The sequence below is a fragment of the Apium graveolens genome, chromosome 9 (genome assembly GCF_009905375.1).
Source record: "Apium graveolens cultivar Ventura chromosome 9, ASM990537v1, whole genome shotgun sequence".
In the NCBI taxonomy this organism is placed as follows: domain Eukaryota; kingdom Viridiplantae; phylum Streptophyta; class Magnoliopsida; order Apiales; family Apiaceae; genus Apium; species Apium graveolens.
The window spans coordinates 278,303,458-278,322,733 of NC_133655.1; the positions used below are offsets into that span (position 1 = coordinate 278,303,458).

Genomic DNA, 19,276 nt, shown 5'->3' on the forward strand with positions numbered 1-19,276 from the left:
ATATTTCAATTGAAAAAAAAATATAATCCTAACTATCCAATCAAAACACATAGTACAAAAAACAAAAACATTATAGAATTAAAAAACCGAGGATGTACTTTCTTATTCTGCTTGGTCTTCCAAAATGTGTAACATTCCCGGTGATATCTTCGTAGGACACTCTGCTCTCCTAAAAGAGAGATTTGAAAGATCTCTCTGTAACAGAGCACAGACTCTTTTTATGAGTTTGAAAAGTCAGGGAACTGTTTCTTGACATTTTTACCTTTTCACCTCTAGGTCTTGCTCCTAGGAAGAAACCAAGTGATTCGATGGTAAAATACTTTCATCCCATTTTTTGAATAAAAGTTTGTCAAATTTACATTTACTAACACTTGCTTTTGCTCCTTTTTAAAATTCAGAAGCACGATTACAAAGAGAAGTGAAACTACTTACTTACCATTCACTTACTTTCTTTTCAAAACTCCGAAACCAAGGGATAACATAATTCCAATACAAGCTAACCTTACCTAGTTAGTAAGGTAGCTTCCAGGGGTATAAAGGACCTATTAACACTTTTTAGCTACCTAAAAGTATCAGATGACTTGACTGAGCTGACTCTACATTCTGGGCTGGGCACTTCAACATCTGCCATTTGGGAAAGAAGCTAGAACAAGAAACTGAAGGATAATGTTTGGAGCCTTCAAAATTTCACAGGGAATATTTAAAAAGTAATAAATCAATACAATTCTATCATATTGATGCAATATTATCTGAATATTATTTGTGATCATAGTTACAGATTTTAGAAATCGTAACTATTCGGTTGAGGTATCGATTTGCGATTTATCGGTGATTTTTGAAAAATCAACCGATTTATATAACTAGGTCCGTGATTACCATATTACAGTTGATATTAAATTGGAATTATGTAGAACATCAAAGGATAACTTTGCTATCTGTAAGCTCAATAATATATGTAAACTTGAACTACCGAAGTAATAGTTGTGTATTGTTAATATATTCCGGTAAACAAAAAAGATGCAAGGGAAGAGCTAAACACCAAAGATTTTTGGGTAGGTGTTTAGCTTTCTCCTTGTTTATAATATTATTAAGAAAATTACATGAAGATTACTACCTGTAAGTAGGACAAATGGGGAAGAAGAAAATTACACGTAATTGAGTAGACTTAATTGTGTCTTGAAATATATGACCAAGTATACTTATCTTAAAACGACACTTAGCTTGCTCTGCACTTGATCTCGTACATTCCACTGCAACCACAACCATTACACATATAGATATAAGGCCAATAGATTTGGTTGAAAAACACAAAATTCACGTTCATTTAGCATGATGCTGCATGCCGAAATTACTCTTATATATTTATTTAAGTACCTGCAGTTCATTGATTTCATCATCTGTTAGAGAACGCTCCATGGAGCGATATGCTATCCTATAACAATGGCTTGTCATTCCCTTCTTGTTGGTGAAGTTATCGATCAATCGCACCTAATAGAAAGGGTGAGATTTAGAAGATCGGATGATTGAAACTCAAAAAATATGTACTGTAGCCCTGTTTTGCATAAAATTATGATTTATTATAAGGTTTATATATTATGTAGGTTATCTTACTAGAGAGTCCTATTTTCCCCTCGATTCCCGTGTACAAAAAAAGTACTGTAGTGAAGATGTGCCTATTTTACAAAACAAGTCGGCTTATTTGTGGAGTGAACCTCATTCTTATGCTTCTTAATTCTGATACAAGGATAAAGTTCATAGCAGGTTTGGCTTCGGCTTTTTATACAACATATTTGTCTTGGTTTAATTCATAGAAGCTTGTAAAAATTAAAGGCAATCAGTGACCAGAATATCATTAAAGCATAGGACTGGTACTTACTATTTACTACTGCTGATCATAACCGACCAAATTAAAACGTAACCCTTCGTTCAAGACACTGCAATGCAATTGTTCACTCCCTTGTTTGTTCATTGTAAGATTGTGCCACCAGCTTGGAACTTTAAATTACGATAATGACCATGCTAATATATTTTCTACTTTTAATTGATGCTTATCAAAAAAATATGAACATACTTGTTGACTTATCGCGTCAAAAGTACTAATAAAATTGACCATGTTAATATTATGTTTTCCAAGAAATGGAGTAACAAGAACAAAGTGTCCAATACCTCCTCAACAAGATCCCCGGCTACACCTCTAACAATTTCACAAAGATTATTTTCTGTAAATGAATCACTTAGCCAGAAACTCATATCTTTGAAACATGGGGGAAACTGCAAAAGAAGTGGACTTCTGTCAAGGAAATTGCAAGTACTACTGATGTTAATAAATTTGCAAACAGCTGAATTTCCGAAACTGGGAACAGATATCATAATTATGTTAACACACTCTATACAGTATTTCTACGCATTTGGGCAACATAGAGATCTGCCAACACGGTCCGATTAATATTTCTAAGCAGTTGGGCAACATGCACATCTGCGAACACAGTCTACTTTAAAGATTACACCTTTAACATCTAATAACTTAGAAGTGGACATAACTTGACAGTTCTGCCAGATGAAAAGAATATCAAACCTTTGAATATGGCTTGAACTTTGTCCCAAGCTCACCTTTTAAGAACTGCATTCAGGAGAAAAGGAAACTTGCAAAGTTAGATATTAAATGCTGATGGAAAGGATCACTTAAAGTAATAAAACCATAAGTTGAACTGGATTACTTAATTTAGTCATGACTGAAAGCATGAGCAAACAAAATAATAATCAATGCTGTTAAAATTCACTTAAACAAAAAATGAATGCTGTTAAAGTTCATCACAATTACTTGAGAAGTAAATCTCTCATCACTTGACCAGAATAGTCGAATATCAGGTATGTCAAACAGAACCATCGCCAAACGTTCCAATCCAAGTCCAAAAGCCCAAGCAACGTTATTGGTTTTACCACTTCTTTTTAGTATCTCCTGCTCTGTCACCCCGCATCCAAGAACCTCCAGCCACTTGTCCTAATAAGTTAATAATGAATCAGAAAATTGATACAAATACCATATATCATTCCAAGAGAATTAGATGGTAGTCCTGTTTTACTACTCCTTGCAAGTGGCAGACTTTAGCAGGGCAAGTGAGGAAACTGACACCATTAAATTTTCTTAACATACACAAGTGAAGAGTGCTTCTCAACTAAGAATCCCTTCTAACCCCTGTCACTCACACTACAAGATCTGGCCTTTCGGGAAGTCATCACATAGCTTATCTTAATTAAAATCACTCCTTATCATCTTCAAATAAACTAAAGTTGATTCATCTTGCAAAATTATATCCTTCGAATTTGATGATTTTCAACTCTAGGCACTTGAAGATCAAGTGATCAACTAGGTAAATCTTTACTGCTTTAAAACAAATTCTTGGTTTTAAAAATTTAAGAGTTACTGATTTTGCAAAACAAATTCTTGGTATTATATGTCAGTGAAGCTAGCATTGGCCCTGTTAGTTGCGACTGCAACAGTTGAGAACGAAATTTCTGCTATGGAACTTTTTAAAGGTCTTCTTTGCAACAAAATGGGAAATGTTCAGTTGAATGATAGTTGGGTGACATCGAAAGAGAAGTTTTCAAAATCATTGATCACGAATCCTATGGAAAGGTTCCATAACATGAAGAATAAAAAAATGTTGCTGTTAACATTGAAGATCATTTGATATAATCTATACTATACTATAATAGCCGGAATAGAGATAATTTGGTTTAACGGTTTGGTTCAACGATAATTCCCTAATTTTGATTATTACAAAAATAGATAAATAGTGTTATATATCTAATAAACTACTAAATCATTAAACTACTACTAAATATAGTATAACTATCCTACTAAACTACAAATATAACTTATTCTATTATTAAAAGATATAAATAATAGTGTTATATATCTGCTAAACTACTAGAAATAGTCTATTTATTCTACTAAATTGTTAAACTACTAGAAATAGTCTATTTATTCTACTAAATTACGGCCACATGTTATTCTATTATTTTTATTATAAATTTATAATCATTATATATTTATATAAATATTTTAAAAATATAATATAACTGGATAAATAAAAATTTAAAATATTAATAGGAACCCGTGCATCGCACGGGATTTATGCTAGTGTTTTTAGTATGTATTCTTCCTTTTCTTTTTTGTCACATTAGTGTGAAATCTATGGATAGTTTCAAAAAGAATACAAACGAAAAAGCAATCAAGTTTAAGTACCTGAAAGTATATCTCGAGTTCGAATGATGGATTGGTAAAAGGAAAATAAGTATCAACCCAACGCATTTCCACAGCCCCTGGAGTACTAAGATATTCCAAGTCAGTAAGGAAATTCAGTCACAATATGCAGTACGCTAGAAATCAAGATAAGGGGAACCAATGAACTCTGAACTAATAAAAGAGCAGTATCAGACTTATTTTGATCATTTAGTATTACTTTAATATTCAACTCTGGCTTCTCTTGCGGGAATTGCATTATTTAGGTATTTCTTCAACTCAAAATTGCTTTTCACTATTTAAAGTAACTGTCATGCCCAGTCCACTTATTACACTATTCCAACATCTAATTTAGCATAAAATTGTCCCTACTTTTCAGCAACAATTCCTAAATATAGAAGGCTCTACATTACTCTAACTTGAGTTTATGTTGATCATCTTACTAGATAGATCTCGAATATGACACAAGATATTACCGAACAAGTGGCTTGCCAAACCCTCGAGACATGTCTTGAGATCTCCAGCGGCATACGATGTAGCATCCATTCCAGATGCCTCCCAATCATCTGGACAAAAAACTCTAACCCCTTCCATCTACATTTTTTAAGTTCAAAACCATGTTAGATATTAGAAGGCAGTGGCTAAAATGATCGTTTCTGCAACAAGAGAAACAGAACCTGATGGAATACGGGATAATGAGTTGCATCAATGGAATCTCTGCGGTATACATCTCCAATAACAAGAAAATGAGTATGGCCCTTCCTCAATAAATCAGCCTGATGTGCACTTGTGTGGCACCTTAAAACAGTTTCAGAGTCTACATAGTATGTATCATTGTAACTCCTACTAACATGATCTGCAGGCACCAAGACATCATCAAAGTTCTGCAGAACATGAATATAGCATTAGAGTCCATCTTATTTGAGGTCTTATTTCCATGGCGAGGAGTAATGTCCTTCGACATGCCATTTTAATCTAATCTTATAATGTGCAGTTTCTTCTTTCAACCAGAGTAAAAGCAAACAAAAATAGTGTAATCTGTTAAATCAATATTGAATGCTCATGATTTTTGTCATAAATCATTAAAAAAGGTATTTTGAATTAGTATTAATAATTACTTTTAGTCCTTGGACATCCAAATATAGTTCTGCAGTTGGTCATCCTTTCCCCTTATTTACATTTGTAGTAAGCTAAAAGTAAGTAGCACAAGGCAAGCTATATAATTAATAATGATGCACTTTGCTGCACTGAGTGATCAAAAATAAAAGTCCAAGGACCTAAACAGTAAACATTCTTAACAGATTATGGGTAAAGAATTGTGTGACTAAGGTAAAGGCTCCAGCAGAACTCCATGTTTTTTTCTTGTTAATTGTGATAACAGCTGTTGAGCTGTATATTTTCTAAAGATTTGCAACCAATTTTAGTTAAAGCTAGTTACTTAGCTACAATAATTTCCTCCAGTAGTAGAAGGCCACAAACAGAAAATTACCTGCATAGTATTATTTGTACAGTAAGTACGCATACAACTATCTTGAATATGAATCACTCATATTAAAATGATATTGTAAGAAAATTGCATGCAATAAACTTGACAAGAATATAAAATGATTCCAAAATCACTAGAAGTCGAAACATGTACATGGATAAAGCGAGACCAAGAACATCAATCTTGTAAAAAACATGTGAAGCAGCTACTGGTCTTTAGAGACAACTATATATTTTTCAATATGAACACAGGCATAAATTTTAAATTGTAAAAGATACGATGTACAATTCCAACTGTTAATGATTTTGCTGTTGTTTCAGGAAATTTAACAAATAAAGAAGCTACCTACCTGAGAGCATATTAATGAAAATGAACTTGCAGCTTTATTATGCTGTTTTCTGGTTTAGTATTTTACAACCATTAAAAGCCTGTTTAAGACAATTATCATCTATATTATAATCAAGTACAATGATGCAGTAAGGCAAAGTTGTGCAAATCTCATCTTGTATAACTAGAAAAAGATTTATTTTGAAAATTTCAGTGAAATATTGATCACTTCTCATCTTCTGACTTACACCTAATAATAGAAGAAGCAATCTTATAATCTGGAAACAACTATGATGTGAGAAGGGCGAAGGGAGGTCCTATTGCTTCATAGAATGTCACAAAAAAACTACTTTCTAGAGTGCTCTGATTTTGTGTACCAGTTATATGCAATGCCAACATGTCTGCATATAAAGACTAGCAACTTTTTTTCTTGACAAGGAAATTCTAGTGCCATAGGTCTTTTTTTTTTATTGAAATCCAGAAATAAACAGTGATTACAAGTTCTTGTAGCCTAATCTTGTGGCTGGCTACGTTGCAGCGTGCCTGGAAATGCAAGCTTGGTCATCTCATGAGAAGGGTCCGCATTAGAGGACAAAAGGCTTATCTCGTTAAGATCGGTGCCCAGTGAACACATGATCGGTCCAGGAAAATCTGGGGACTGAGCTGTTCAAAAGACCTCGACCGATATCTGTAGATGCACATTCACATTAGTATCTTTATCCCTCACCAAGACGTACATATTGTCCCTTTTGGTGGCGGTCATAGATAAATGCCGGTATTATCACGGTTCACGTAGCAGCTGCCTAAAGTGGATATATGTACTAGCAACTGAACAGATGCAAATAGTACAGATAACAGCTGACTATGACGGCCCCCACCTCTTTTGGTCTATAAATAAGAGGAGCCAACGTAGGAGGCAAGCATTCTATTCTATCATTACACAAGCACATATATAAGCAACGCTTTCTCTCCAAACTATTGGAGTTTCACTCTTTGCTCTTGTCATTGTTACTTTATTCTTCTCGAGTAATCTCTTAAACACTCTAGCCTTTCTTAAAAATCTTGTTACCAAATTCCTCCAACAACGGAGTTTAAAGGTAGTAGAAAACAAGTGAGCAGTTCAGCATATTACCTCTTTAGCCGAAACAATCGGACAGAGATCATCAAACTTGTCAAACTTGTTCGGATAATTGGTATCAAAATAATCAAAGATAGCATTTTTTAATATCCCTAGAGGATGAGTCGGCCTTCTGTGAAGTTGCATTCCAAGTTTTGAAAATATCGAGTCAGGAACATTGTTTGTAGGATCTTCTCTAACCACATCTACATACCAAAAACAAAATATATCAAACCAGAATACAATACTCTAAAATGCAGTTAACTGTTATACAAAAAATGCAGACATACATTGAAAGTCGAAACCCTTGTGCTATAAAAAACTAAACTACCAAACTCTGATGTCAAAAAATTTGAACAAAATTAATAAAGATTGCAACTTTAAGTATCCTATAACACAATTCAACATTTCAAAACATACCCAATTGAGTATACACTAAAAAGATTCAAACTTTACAATGAAACAATAAAATTGAAGACTCGGGGTTTGAAAATTAATTACACTCGTTAGCAATTTCAACACATACCCAATGGCCAATACAATATACACTATTAAGATTCAAATTTTATGAAGAAACAATAAATAAAAGACACGGGGTTAGAAATTTAATACTCTTTAGCAATTTCACCACATACCCCATACAATATACACTAAAAAGATTCAAACTCTATAAAGAAACAACAAAATTAAAGACTTGGGGTTTGAAATTTAACTACACTCTTTAGCAATTTCATCACATACCCAACATAATATACAGTAAAAAGATTCAAACTTTATAAAGAAACAATAAAATTGAAGACTTGGGTTTTGAAATTTAAATACCCTCTTTAGCAATTTTAACACCACCAAGCTCCAGAGCTGAAACAACCGGCTGCCTCCATTTTTTCCGGCGAGAATCATCAGAAGAAAGAACTGAGGTGCAAGTAGAGTAAGAGATAGATACGGATGGGGTTAAAAACATGAGGCTTCTGAACCCATTTCTTAGCAAAGTGGGGTTTGACAAGAAGATTGACATTGGTTTTGTTTAAGCTCACCTTCACTTGATAGGGGCTTGTTTGCATATTAATATGGGCTAGCAAAACTTCATTAATTAATAATAATTAAATTATTAATTATGATAAATTATTAGTTATTAAATTTTAGAGAATTTTTAATATTAAACAAAGTTAAAACTTAATTATATAAATAAAATTAAATAAATTATCCTAATTTATGTATTAAATCTAATTTCATATATGTTAGATAAGAATTCAATGAAAAATGATATACATGTGTTGATTTGATTCTTCAAAATAAAGTAAAGATGATGTTAAATACAAACGATAATTTGTAGAAGATCATTGAGTGCAATCAAGGCATTTAGTGACATTTGAAATAGTTCGAAAGCAACATTTAAATTTTGAATGGAATAAAAAAGATTAGGACTAAGTTTGAAATGTATTTAACTATTAGGGAAATAGATAATAAAAGAAATTTATTCATATTATGATATTATTCGGTCTAAATTTAACTCTTGAGAATAAATTATTTAACTTAAGGAAAAGAAGTTTGGATTAAGCTTGAAATTTTTGAATGTAATATATATCTTTTTATAATTATTATGAATTATTAATTTATAAAATTTTTGGATATAAATTTTATACATAAATTTTCAAAAAATCATTATCTTATTATTTATTGAAATGGACTGTTTTTAACCGGTTCAAGTCAGGATCGCAGAAAAATATTATTTTACAAAGATTATTAATTTATAGAAGTTTTACTATAATTACGACAATGTAAATTTAAACTCCATAAGTTAATGAACAAATGACCAAAATAAATCTTATTTAAATACATATCATTGCACTTAAGCCTTCCTTCACTACATAAACTTTCAATAAAATATGTGTACATATTATCTCAAATGGAATAAAATATGAGTAACCCGTATTTGGGAAAAACTAAATTTGTACATCATATTTTCAATAAAATTCTACTCTAATCTATTATACGCTTTCGAGATATCTGACTTTAAACATGTTATCCCATATTTATCTTTAGTCTTTCTTTTCATGTAGTGACCTCAAAAGCAATCAAAGCGTTATTTGTGAGGAAATTATCCTCATTGAACTCACTTAGGCTCTGTTTAGGCTCTGTTTATGATTACTGTTAAAAATTGTGGTGCTATTAAAAAAAGTGCTCCTGAAAAAAGTGTTATTATAAAATCAAATGACTGTTTGATAATTTTTTTGATACGTATATGTTTTGATGCAAAAAAATAAAAATAATGATGCTTTTGATAAGGTTTGATGATGAAATCAGCATCTGCTTCCCGCAACAGCTGAAAAGCCGTTTTTTCTAAAAGCATTGGGGGACTTATTTTGTCTAACAGCAGTTTTTAGGCCAAAAACACTTTTCCAAAAAGCACCAAACAGTTTTTTAACTGTTTTTCAGTGAAAAGTTGATGTTGATGTGTGTAACAGCAATACCAAACACACCAGTAGCCTATCAGAAATTATCGAATCAAGAGATGATTTTAGCCTATTGGATAGGACCTTCGACAATATTCTCATGAACACATTATATAATGAGATTGGACTAGGGGTGAGCAGAAAACCGCACCAACCGCCCGCACCGCACCGATCCGCACCCGAAAACGCGATTTTTAATTTTCGTGACGCGGTTGCGGTTTGAGTTTTTAATAAACCGCGCGGTGCGGTGCGTGTTGTGATTTTAAATTCCTGAAATGCGGTTCAAACCGCACCGCACCGCAATATTAATATATTATAAATAGTGAACTCATTTAATATAATTTAAGAGCTACGATATACTTAAGGTATTTTCCTCCCTTTGGTTACTTGCTCTCGTACAGGGAGATCAGTGGCTTGGAAAAATGACTACTCTGCTGTACTAGCTACCATAAATATAAAACGCAATTAACTATTGTTGTCCACTAGTTATTTTTAATGATAACTTAGAGATTTTTTTATTAGAATAATTATAACTTATAACTTATAAGTTATTTTTGTCTGGTAATTGAATTCCTAAAAAAATTAAACTTTCGAGTGTGTAATTTCTAATTTGTATTATTGAATAATATTGGCGACTTTGTGTTATATTAGTCGGGAATTTGATTAAATTTAAGTTTTGTATTTTATTTAAATTTATATTTTGTATTTTATTTAAAAATTTCAAATTTGTAAAGTGTAAAACGCAGTGAACCGCACCACACCGCACCGCATTTTCGTGATGTGGTTTATGCGGTTTTTGAGGGTAAGCGGTGCGGTTTGAAAATTTAATCAAACCGCATGTGCGGTTTGATTTACGATTTGAAAAAAAAAAACACACCGCCCACACCGCGCTCACCCCTAAATTGGACGCTCATTGTTTGTGGGACTTTAACTTTTGGCACAAGAGCACCCACAATGGTAATAACCCCAAAGGTTATTTACAACTTCCACCTCAGCCAAAATACTACTAATATTTCATTTTCTCTTTCCTCCAACTCATTTCAAACAATTTTTCTTTTAAATCTACTCCAATGTCAAACAACTTCTACAAAGTTGTCAGCATGTACCCTACTTTTGTTTAATATATGTATCATGTTTATAATGTTAAACTATGGTGACAAATATTTTATAATTTATTTATTGATATAAAATTTAAATTACATCAAATTTAAATTACATAAAATGAAAAACTAGTTAAAATGATTTCCAAACTTAGACCATAAATGTTCAATCAAATCTGCCTTAAGATTGCGGTGAATATTTCTATCACGAACAATAAAGCCGTTATAGTTGAACAATCTACTTACTCCATTATTTACAGAATAGATTGAATTCAATCTACTTCCTTGGTGATATTATTTACACAGTAGATTGAATTGCTGCATTATTTGCACAATAGATTGAATTCAATCTACTGTCTCGGCTTCATTTACTGCTGTTGTAGACAAACGGAGAGGAATATTATATTTATGAGTCATGATTTGATTAAAACAATATAAAATCATTCCAAACAATCGTTGTTCAAGTTGAACAATTTTGCCCAACAACTTTGCACAAGCAACATAGCATTTCAATGCTAAATAACATAACCTAGGTAGCAAACAACTCTCTAAATAACACCATTGTGGGTGCTCTAAGACAAATTAATGTTTGGTTCACCCCTTCTGGTAGCTCCCCTGTGCCCCTATATAAACTCTTGACAGAACTGAACCACATCTTTTTTCATTACGTTTCAAAAGGATTGATAAAAAGCTGGGTTAAAACCATCTAAACTCGGGGTAGGGGTGCACATGGGTGGACGAAACCGATCAAACCGACCCAAACCGACCATATTTTCGGCCGATTAAACCGAATCGTTATAACCCGATATTAGGTTGGTTTAAAAATACGCCAACCCGACTTTGATGGGTTGGGTATGGGTTTTAAGTTATTTTTAACCAACCCAACCCAACCCGATTTTTTAATTTATTCGTATAAATATATAGTATATACATTTCTATTTTATACATGTGGTATCACTATGCCGGCAAATTAGCTAGTATTTACTTGGTTTCTTTTACTAACAAGTATTTATTAATCAAAGTATTCTGCATTGCTTTCCTACTAACATTTTTTTAGTGCATTTGATGTGCATGTAATTTGGTCAATCATGTATAAACATCCATATTCATTTACTTTGCATGCATTCTTTTGACAAACTTCATTTACTATTATTAATGTAACAGCTAAGACCTTTCCTAATATAAATGCTGAACTTTTAAAAAGCCGTTCAACCCAACCCAAACCGAACCAACCCGACATATAAGCGGTAGGGTTGGGTTATGTTTTTATTTTTTATGGGTTGGGTTAATAATTTTCAAACCGATTTAATTGGGTCGGGTTGCTAAAATATCTCCAACCCGGCCAACCCGACCCATGTGCACCCCTAACTTAGGGGATTTTTTTGGATGTACAGAGAATACCGCACACTTCACTTCCTCTTCCGTGACAGGCGATATTTTTCTTCTCTACGTGACAGTTGTCCATTCAATGAATTTACTGTATGAAATTAACCTAGAGGGGGGGGGTGAATAGGTGATAATGGCTAACTAGGATTACTTTTAAATTTTACCCGATAATAGCTTACTGAGATTTTACCAATTGAACTATAATCTGACAATGATAGTAAGCTGAGATGACTAAATGCAATGCAGAAAATAATGTGCAGGAAAGTAAATAGAACACACAAGAATTTTAGCCAGGTTCGACCCCTAAGCCCCTATGGTCTACGTCCTGGTCCCTTACCAACTTGGTAAGAGATTATATTATTGATCAATGAAGGTTACAACTACAAGATACAACAATATATCTCCCTTTATCCCAGCTGCTGATAATGGCTTGCTGAAACCCTGTTTAAGAACCTGCTCTCTAAGTACTATACTACCCCGTAGTACAAACTCCTCTAGCAAGTACCACTAAACCCTTGTTTCCCTAGCCAACTTATCCAGCAACTAATCAATACAATTGAACAATACAAATCAGTGAATAAAGTTTACAACTCAAACTATAAACTCTCTCTAAGATGAAACACGTGTATATATTTAGAGCTCGAGAGTATTTTGAAATCAATAAAGATCAGGAGTTGTATGTGTTCTTGCTTGCAAAGTCGTCCCCATAAAATTGCAAGAAAACCTCTTATATAACCACACATTAACATTTGAAAACAGCCTCAACAAATTACAACGGCTAGAATCCAATTCTACCGTGTAAGATCGTTGGGATGGTTTCCAACGTTCATGTGTACGTTAGATAGAAGAGAAAGAAAGATGTTCAACGTACAGAAAATATATCTTCTATTTTGTAGAGTATAAAACGTTTTAATCAGTAGATAGAAGATAGAGTTTGAAAGAAAAACAAACTCCTATTCTTTAGGAAATCAATTTGAATGATTAAAAACGATTTATAATTGAGCTCTATATATATAATGCACGTATATTTATTAGAGAAGTCCTTACAACTGATATATATGAAGATCCTATAAAATCTCCATGAAATTCGACTTCCTTGTTGAATCTGGACTGTGCATCTTGGCTTGCTGTTATTCTGACAATCGTGATCATAGCTTGCTGAAATAGATTACTGTCTTATGATAGCTTGCTGTCATGATACTTAAACAACAATGACATTAAGCTGTTATATCCTGCAAACATTCTCAAATAACAACATGATGGCTTGCTGTGTTGTGATCATCAAAACTAAGGATTTACAATCTCCCCCTTTTTGATGATTACACACATTTAGGAGAATTATAAAAACTCCCCCTAAATATATGCAAATCTCAAAATTGTATAACCTGTTACTGCAATTAAAATATAAATGACACACATGCATATCCAAAATAACCAACATAACAGCATTATATCATTACATCAATTCTTTAAAACTAAAAGTCAATTAAGTCTTAAATAACAGCCAACATAAACCAAATAGCATCATAAACCAAGTAGCAAACCACAGATTAAACATAAGCCAACAGATAGTCTTAATAACCAAACAGAAATAAACATAAGCATAAAATAAGTCTCCTAAATTACTCCCCCTTAAAGTATCAAAAAGATCTAGGTTGAGGGCTGATCATAAGTATAAGATAAAGCATCAAAACACACAAACAAGTAACGACAATAAACAGATAATGACATATCATAATTAAAAAAATTACATAACACAAAAAAATTGCCATTTTAATAACCCATCATAGTAAGCTAACATTAAAAATGATAGTAAGCCAACATTACCAAATTTCCAATGATAGCTTGCGATTATACACTGCACATGCCAAGTTCCCTTCGAATGGTAGAAAATCTTGCTTCGCCAAGGGGTTTTGTAAAGATATCTGCCAATTGATATTCAGTAGGTACAAAAACTAATTCAATCTTACCTTTGGCAGCATTATCTCTCAAGAAATGATGACGAACATCAATATGCTTTGTTCTTGAGTGATTAACCGGATTCTTTGATATGTTGATGGTGCTAGTGTTGTCACAATAGATTGGAACTTTGCCACACTAGATTCCAAAATCTCGTAGAGTCTGAATCATCCACAAAATTTGAGAGCAACAGCTACCAGCTGCCAAATACTCACCTTCTGCTGTGGATAATGCAACTGAAGTTTGTTTCTTACTTTGCCAAGATACGAGACTTTGTCCTAAATATGTACACACACCACTTGTGCTCTTTCTATCAGTTTGACAACCTGCATAGTCAGCATCACTATACCCCACAAGATCAAATGTGCTTGTAATATGATAAAATAACCCAAGATTAATAGTCCCACTTAAATATCTAAATATTCTTTTAACTGCATTCAAGTGTGATTCCTTAGGCTTAGCTTGAAAACGAGCACATACACAAACACTATACATAATATCTGGCCGAGAAGCAGTAAGATATAAAAGACTACCAATCATACCTCTATACTTCTTGATATCAACATCTTTACCTTTTTCATCCGATGTCAGCTTGCTATTTTGATTCATTGGAGTAGATTTCGGCTTGACATTGTCAAAACCAAATCTGGTCAGCAAATTTTTGACATATTTTGATTGATGCACATAAATTCCATCTTTAGATTGTTTAATTTGGAGCCCCAAGAAATAATTGAGCTCACCCATCATGCTCATGTCAAATTCACTGCTCATACACTTAGAAAACCACTCACACATAGAATCATTAGTGGATCCAAAGATTATATCATCTACATATATCTGGACAATCAAAATATCATTACCATTTTGCTTAGTAAATAAAGTAGGATCAATTTTACCTCGAATGAAGCCATTTTTGATCAAAAACTTACGAAGCCTCTTGTACCAAGCCCTTGGTGCTTGTTTTAAGCCATATAATGCCTTCTTGAGCTTGTAGACATAGTCCGGATGTTGTTCATGTTCAAAACCAGGGGGTTGCTTAACATAAACTTCCTCTTCCAGAAATCCATTAAAAAAAGCACTTTTGACGTCCATTTGATGTAGCTTGATCTTCTTGAAGCATGCATAAGCAAGAAGCATCCTAATTGATTCCAATCTAGCTACTGGAGCATAAGTTTGATCAAAGTCAATGCCTTCTTGTTGGTTGTACCCTTGTGCCACGAGCCTTGCTTTATTTCGAGTAACAGTACCAAATTCATCCACTTTATTCTTGAAAATCCATTTTGTACCAATGATTGAAGCATTCTTTGGTGGCTTGACCAGTTCCCAAACATCACATCGTTCGAATTGATTGAGTTCTTCTTGCATAACCGTGATCCAATTTTCATCTTCAAATGCTTCTTTGACATTCTTGGGTTCCTCTTGAGCTAAAAATGCAGCATAAGCACAAAAATTTGCAGTGCCTTTTCTTGTCTTGAGACCATCAGAAATATCACCAATAACCTGTTCTGGAGGGTGATTCTTCACTGTCCGTGTAGCTTTTGGCAATGAATGCTTTGCAATATCTTCATGTGAAGTCTTCCTTATCTTAGATGGAGGAGCTAAGTCTTCACCATCATAGATTGGCATTTTATCCTTTGCTCTATTTCCTCTAGGACCATCAAGAGTCATCTTTGCCATCTTTACAATTGCATCATCAACTGGAGTAGAAGGTTCTGCTTGCTGATTTCCTGAGGCAGTTTCAATTCCAGCTTGCTGTTTTCCAGAATCAGTCTCTGTTTCAGCTTGCTGTTTTGGAGTAGCCTTCTCTGTTTCAGCTTGCTGTTGTCCAGCTTCACCTGCATCATCTTCCTCGTCTCTTGGAAGATCATTGTTAGGTTCTTGAAAAGTAACATCTATAGATTCCTCAACAATATGCTTAGACAAATTATTAACTCTATAGGTTTTACTATTCATAGAATAACCAAGAAAAATAGCTTCATAAGATTTAGCATCAAATTTACCATCATTACCAATTCTCTTGAGCACAAAACACTTTGAGCCAAAGATTCTGAAGTAACTGATGTTGGGCCTCTTTTTCTTGAGCAATTCATATGGAGTCTTGTCCAAAATAGGTCTTATCAATACTCTATTCAGAACATAGCATGCTGTGTTGACTGCTTCTGCCCAAAAACTTCTAGGTAACTTGCTTTCTTGCAACAAAGTCCTTGCTGTCTCTTGCAGTGACCTATTCTTGCGTTCCACCACACCATTTTGTTGTGGAGTCCTTGGAGCCGAGAATTCATGTGATATTCCTCTTTCTTCACAATAAGTAACAAAGTCTTTTTGGAATTCACCACCTCGATCACTCCTTATTCCTACAAGCTTTGTATTGAGCTTATTCTCAAGTAATTTAATTAGTTTCTCAAACTCATTAAAAGCAGCATCTTTAGTTCTAAGAAACAATACCCATGTAAAACGAGAATAATCATCAACAATTACAAAACCATATTGCTTACCTCCTATACTTTTATAAACTTCTGGACCAAATAAGTCTAAATGTAAAAGTTCTAAGGGTTTAGAAGTAGATACCATTTTCTTTGCTTTGTGAGTACTACTAATTTGCTTGCCTAATTGGCATGCCGAACACACCTCAGTCTTGACATACTTGATTTTGGGTAAACCTCTGACTAGCTTCTTCTTTGAAAGCTTGTTAAGTAAGTCCATGTGAGCATGACCCAATCTTCTATGCCAAACATAAGGATCAGTGTCTATTGCAGCAAGACAGCAAGCTGTTTTCTGCAACTCAAAGTCCAAAATATATATATTTCCTTCCCTTCTAGCAACTAGGGGGACTTTGTTAGTACCAATATTAATAATACACTTATCAATACCAAAGTTAACAGTATGACCATCATCATATAACTGACTTATGCTAAGCAGATTATATTTAAGGCCTTTAACATATTGAACTTTATCAATTGAAATGTGTTTATTACCTATTTTACCTTTTCCAAGAATTTGAAGAGTTTTGCTATCACCAATAGTCACTCTTCCACCCTTTTTCATCTGAAGACTCAAGAATTGTGCTTTGTCTCCACTCATATGTCTAGTACATCCGCTATCTAAAATCCATTGAGTTGATTTGACTCGAGCAGCAAGACACATCTACAAAACAAATAAAACAACTCAACCTTTTGGTACCCAAAGTTTGTTGGGTCCGACATGGTTAGCAGATAAAACATATAATACATGTAAATCAGATTTCTTTATCCATTTTTGGATAAATCTAGGTGATTTAACTCTGCCAGCCTGATGATGGTAAGCTGTCTTTGTTCTGCCATTCTGATCATGGTAAGCTGTTTTCTGTTTGTTTCCTCCATGGTATGATTTTTGTCCATTCTGAACTTTGCAATGCTTTTCAAGATGCCCTTTCTTTCCACATCTGTTGCATATCTTCCAAGGCATAGCATAATCATAGGGTATGCCATGTTTTCCTTCATATCTTAGAGCTTTGTCCTTCTTGTTTGCATTCATTCCAATTCCTTCTCTGACCAATGGAATATTTGTGTTGTTCATCATAGATTTGAGACTTTCTTCTCCTTGAACAAACGATCCCATGCCCTTTTTCAGATCCTCAACTTCCTTTGTGAGCAGATCAATCTTTTCAGCTTGCTGACTTATGATTTCAGCTTGCTGAGATGGTTCTTCTGCTTGATTTGAAGGTGTTGCATCTATTGATTCTCTGATTTTGAACAGCTCCAAACATTCATCCCTTGCTTCAATCTCCTTCTTTAACTCTGTGATCTCCATTAATTGAGTCTTGTTTCTTTTGAGGAGAATTTTGTTGAAGTTTTCCACATGACTAACTTTAGCTTGAAGATCCTTGATTTCAGCCTCATTGTCAGCTTGTGTAGGTACCTTCTTGTCAATCCAAGTATCTACTTTGCTCATCAAATCTTGAACCATAGTCTTGAGATAATTATTCTTCTCTTTTAGCTTGCTATTTTCAGCTTTAAGAGAATAATATTCACCCATAGATACATTCTTACATTCCTGCATGGTTAGTGGTTCCAAAACAATATTTTCAGAAGATAAATTATATTTACAAGAGTTTACCTCACTCTGATCTTCTTCTGAATCACTTTCTAGGTATCCACTTTCTGAATTTCCTCGAACAGAATCATCATCAAGTCCAACTAGGGCAAGATTGACCATGTCTCCACTTGAATCATCACTTGAAACCGAGCCATCATCACTCCAAGTCATTAGAGCTTTAGCTTTCTTCTTATCCTTGAAGACATTTTGCTGTTTTGACTTTAATTTGTAGCAGTCCCGCTTATAATGGCATGGCTTTCCACATTCAAAGCATGTCTGATCTTTAGAATCCTTGTTGGGCTTCTTGTTGTTGGAAAATCTGCCTTTATCTCTTTTCAGCTTGTTCTTCTTCTCGATCATCTTTCTGATCTTCCTGGATATTAAAGCTAGTTCTTCGTCTGACTCATCTTCAGATTTCAGTAAGCTATCATTAGTGTGAAGAGCTAATTGCTTCATTTGAGCAACTGGAGCTTGCATAGAACTTGATTGGCTTTCCTTGATTTTGCTTTCAAATTGTTCCAATTCTGCAAAAACAGCCAATTGATCCATAGTATCTATAGTTGGAGAGGATTCTAGAGCTGTTACCTTTGGTTCATAGATAAATGGCACATCACTAAGTATCTTCATGTTGATTTCCTCTTGTGGGATATGTTTGCCAAGCTGCTTTAAGGCATTCAGATTTATCTGGAATCTAGCTTGACTTTCTCGAATAGTTTCTCCTTCTTGAAGCTTGAAATTTCCAAACTCATTCATTAGTTTACTCAATTTCACCTTTCTTAAACTCTTGGATCCTTCGTGATACAATTGCAGAGTATCCCATATCTCTTTAGCTGATTTACATGAAGAGACTTTATCACATTCACTAGGACATAACCCATTCATGAGAGAATTCCTAGCCTTTCCATTGAAGTTGTATTTGATTAGTTCAGCCTCTGTGAGATCATCAACGTCTTTCACTTTGCCTTCTTTGTCCTTAAACTCAAAAGGACCCTTCTGAACAACTCTCAAGGCTAGTGGCTCCCTGGATAGATACACTTCCATGCGACCTTTCCACCAGTTATAGTTTTCTGTACCAAGCAAGAGAGGTGCTCGGTAATCTGAGGTTCCTTCGGGATATTTGTCAGCCAT

General features: G+C 33.9%; 1 protein-coding gene across 1 annotated transcript; it reads right to left on the bottom strand.

Annotated features, from left to right (window-relative positions):
* Nucleotides 1-1,029: 1,029 nt before the first annotated feature.
* On the bottom strand, nucleotides 1,030-8,232 carry LOC141684331 (phenylalanine--tRNA ligase, chloroplastic/mitochondrial-like). The gene is made up of 10 exons (XM_074489248.1): nucleotides 7,999-8,232; nucleotides 7,192-7,382; nucleotides 4,924-5,130; nucleotides 4,723-4,840; nucleotides 4,250-4,326; nucleotides 2,822-3,001; nucleotides 2,576-2,620; nucleotides 2,167-2,271; nucleotides 1,375-1,488; nucleotides 1,030-1,250 (listed from the first exon to the last, which is right to left on the bottom strand). Exons 1-10 carry the CDS (start codon nucleotides 8,189-8,191, stop codon nucleotides 1,200-1,202), a joined length of 1,281 nt encoding a protein of 426 aa, XP_074345349.1. The 5' UTR covers nucleotides 8,192-8,232; the 3' UTR covers nucleotides 1,030-1,199.
* Between the last annotated feature and the right edge of the window lie 11,044 nt (nucleotides 8,233-19,276).

Coding starts and splice junctions, on each gene's coding strand:
- LOC141684331 (XM_074489248.1), bottom strand. CDS start 8,191: ATGTCAATCTTCTTGTCAAACCCCACTTTGCTAAGAAATGGGTTCAGA. Junction 7,383..7,998: donor TGTTAAAATTGCTAAAGAGG/GTATTTAAATTT, acceptor TTTGGTATGTAG/ATGTGGTTAGAGAAGATCCT. Junction 3,002..4,249: donor AACTCGAGATATACTTTCAG/GTACTTAAACTT, acceptor TTAACTTATTAG/GACAAGTGGCTGGAGGTTCT.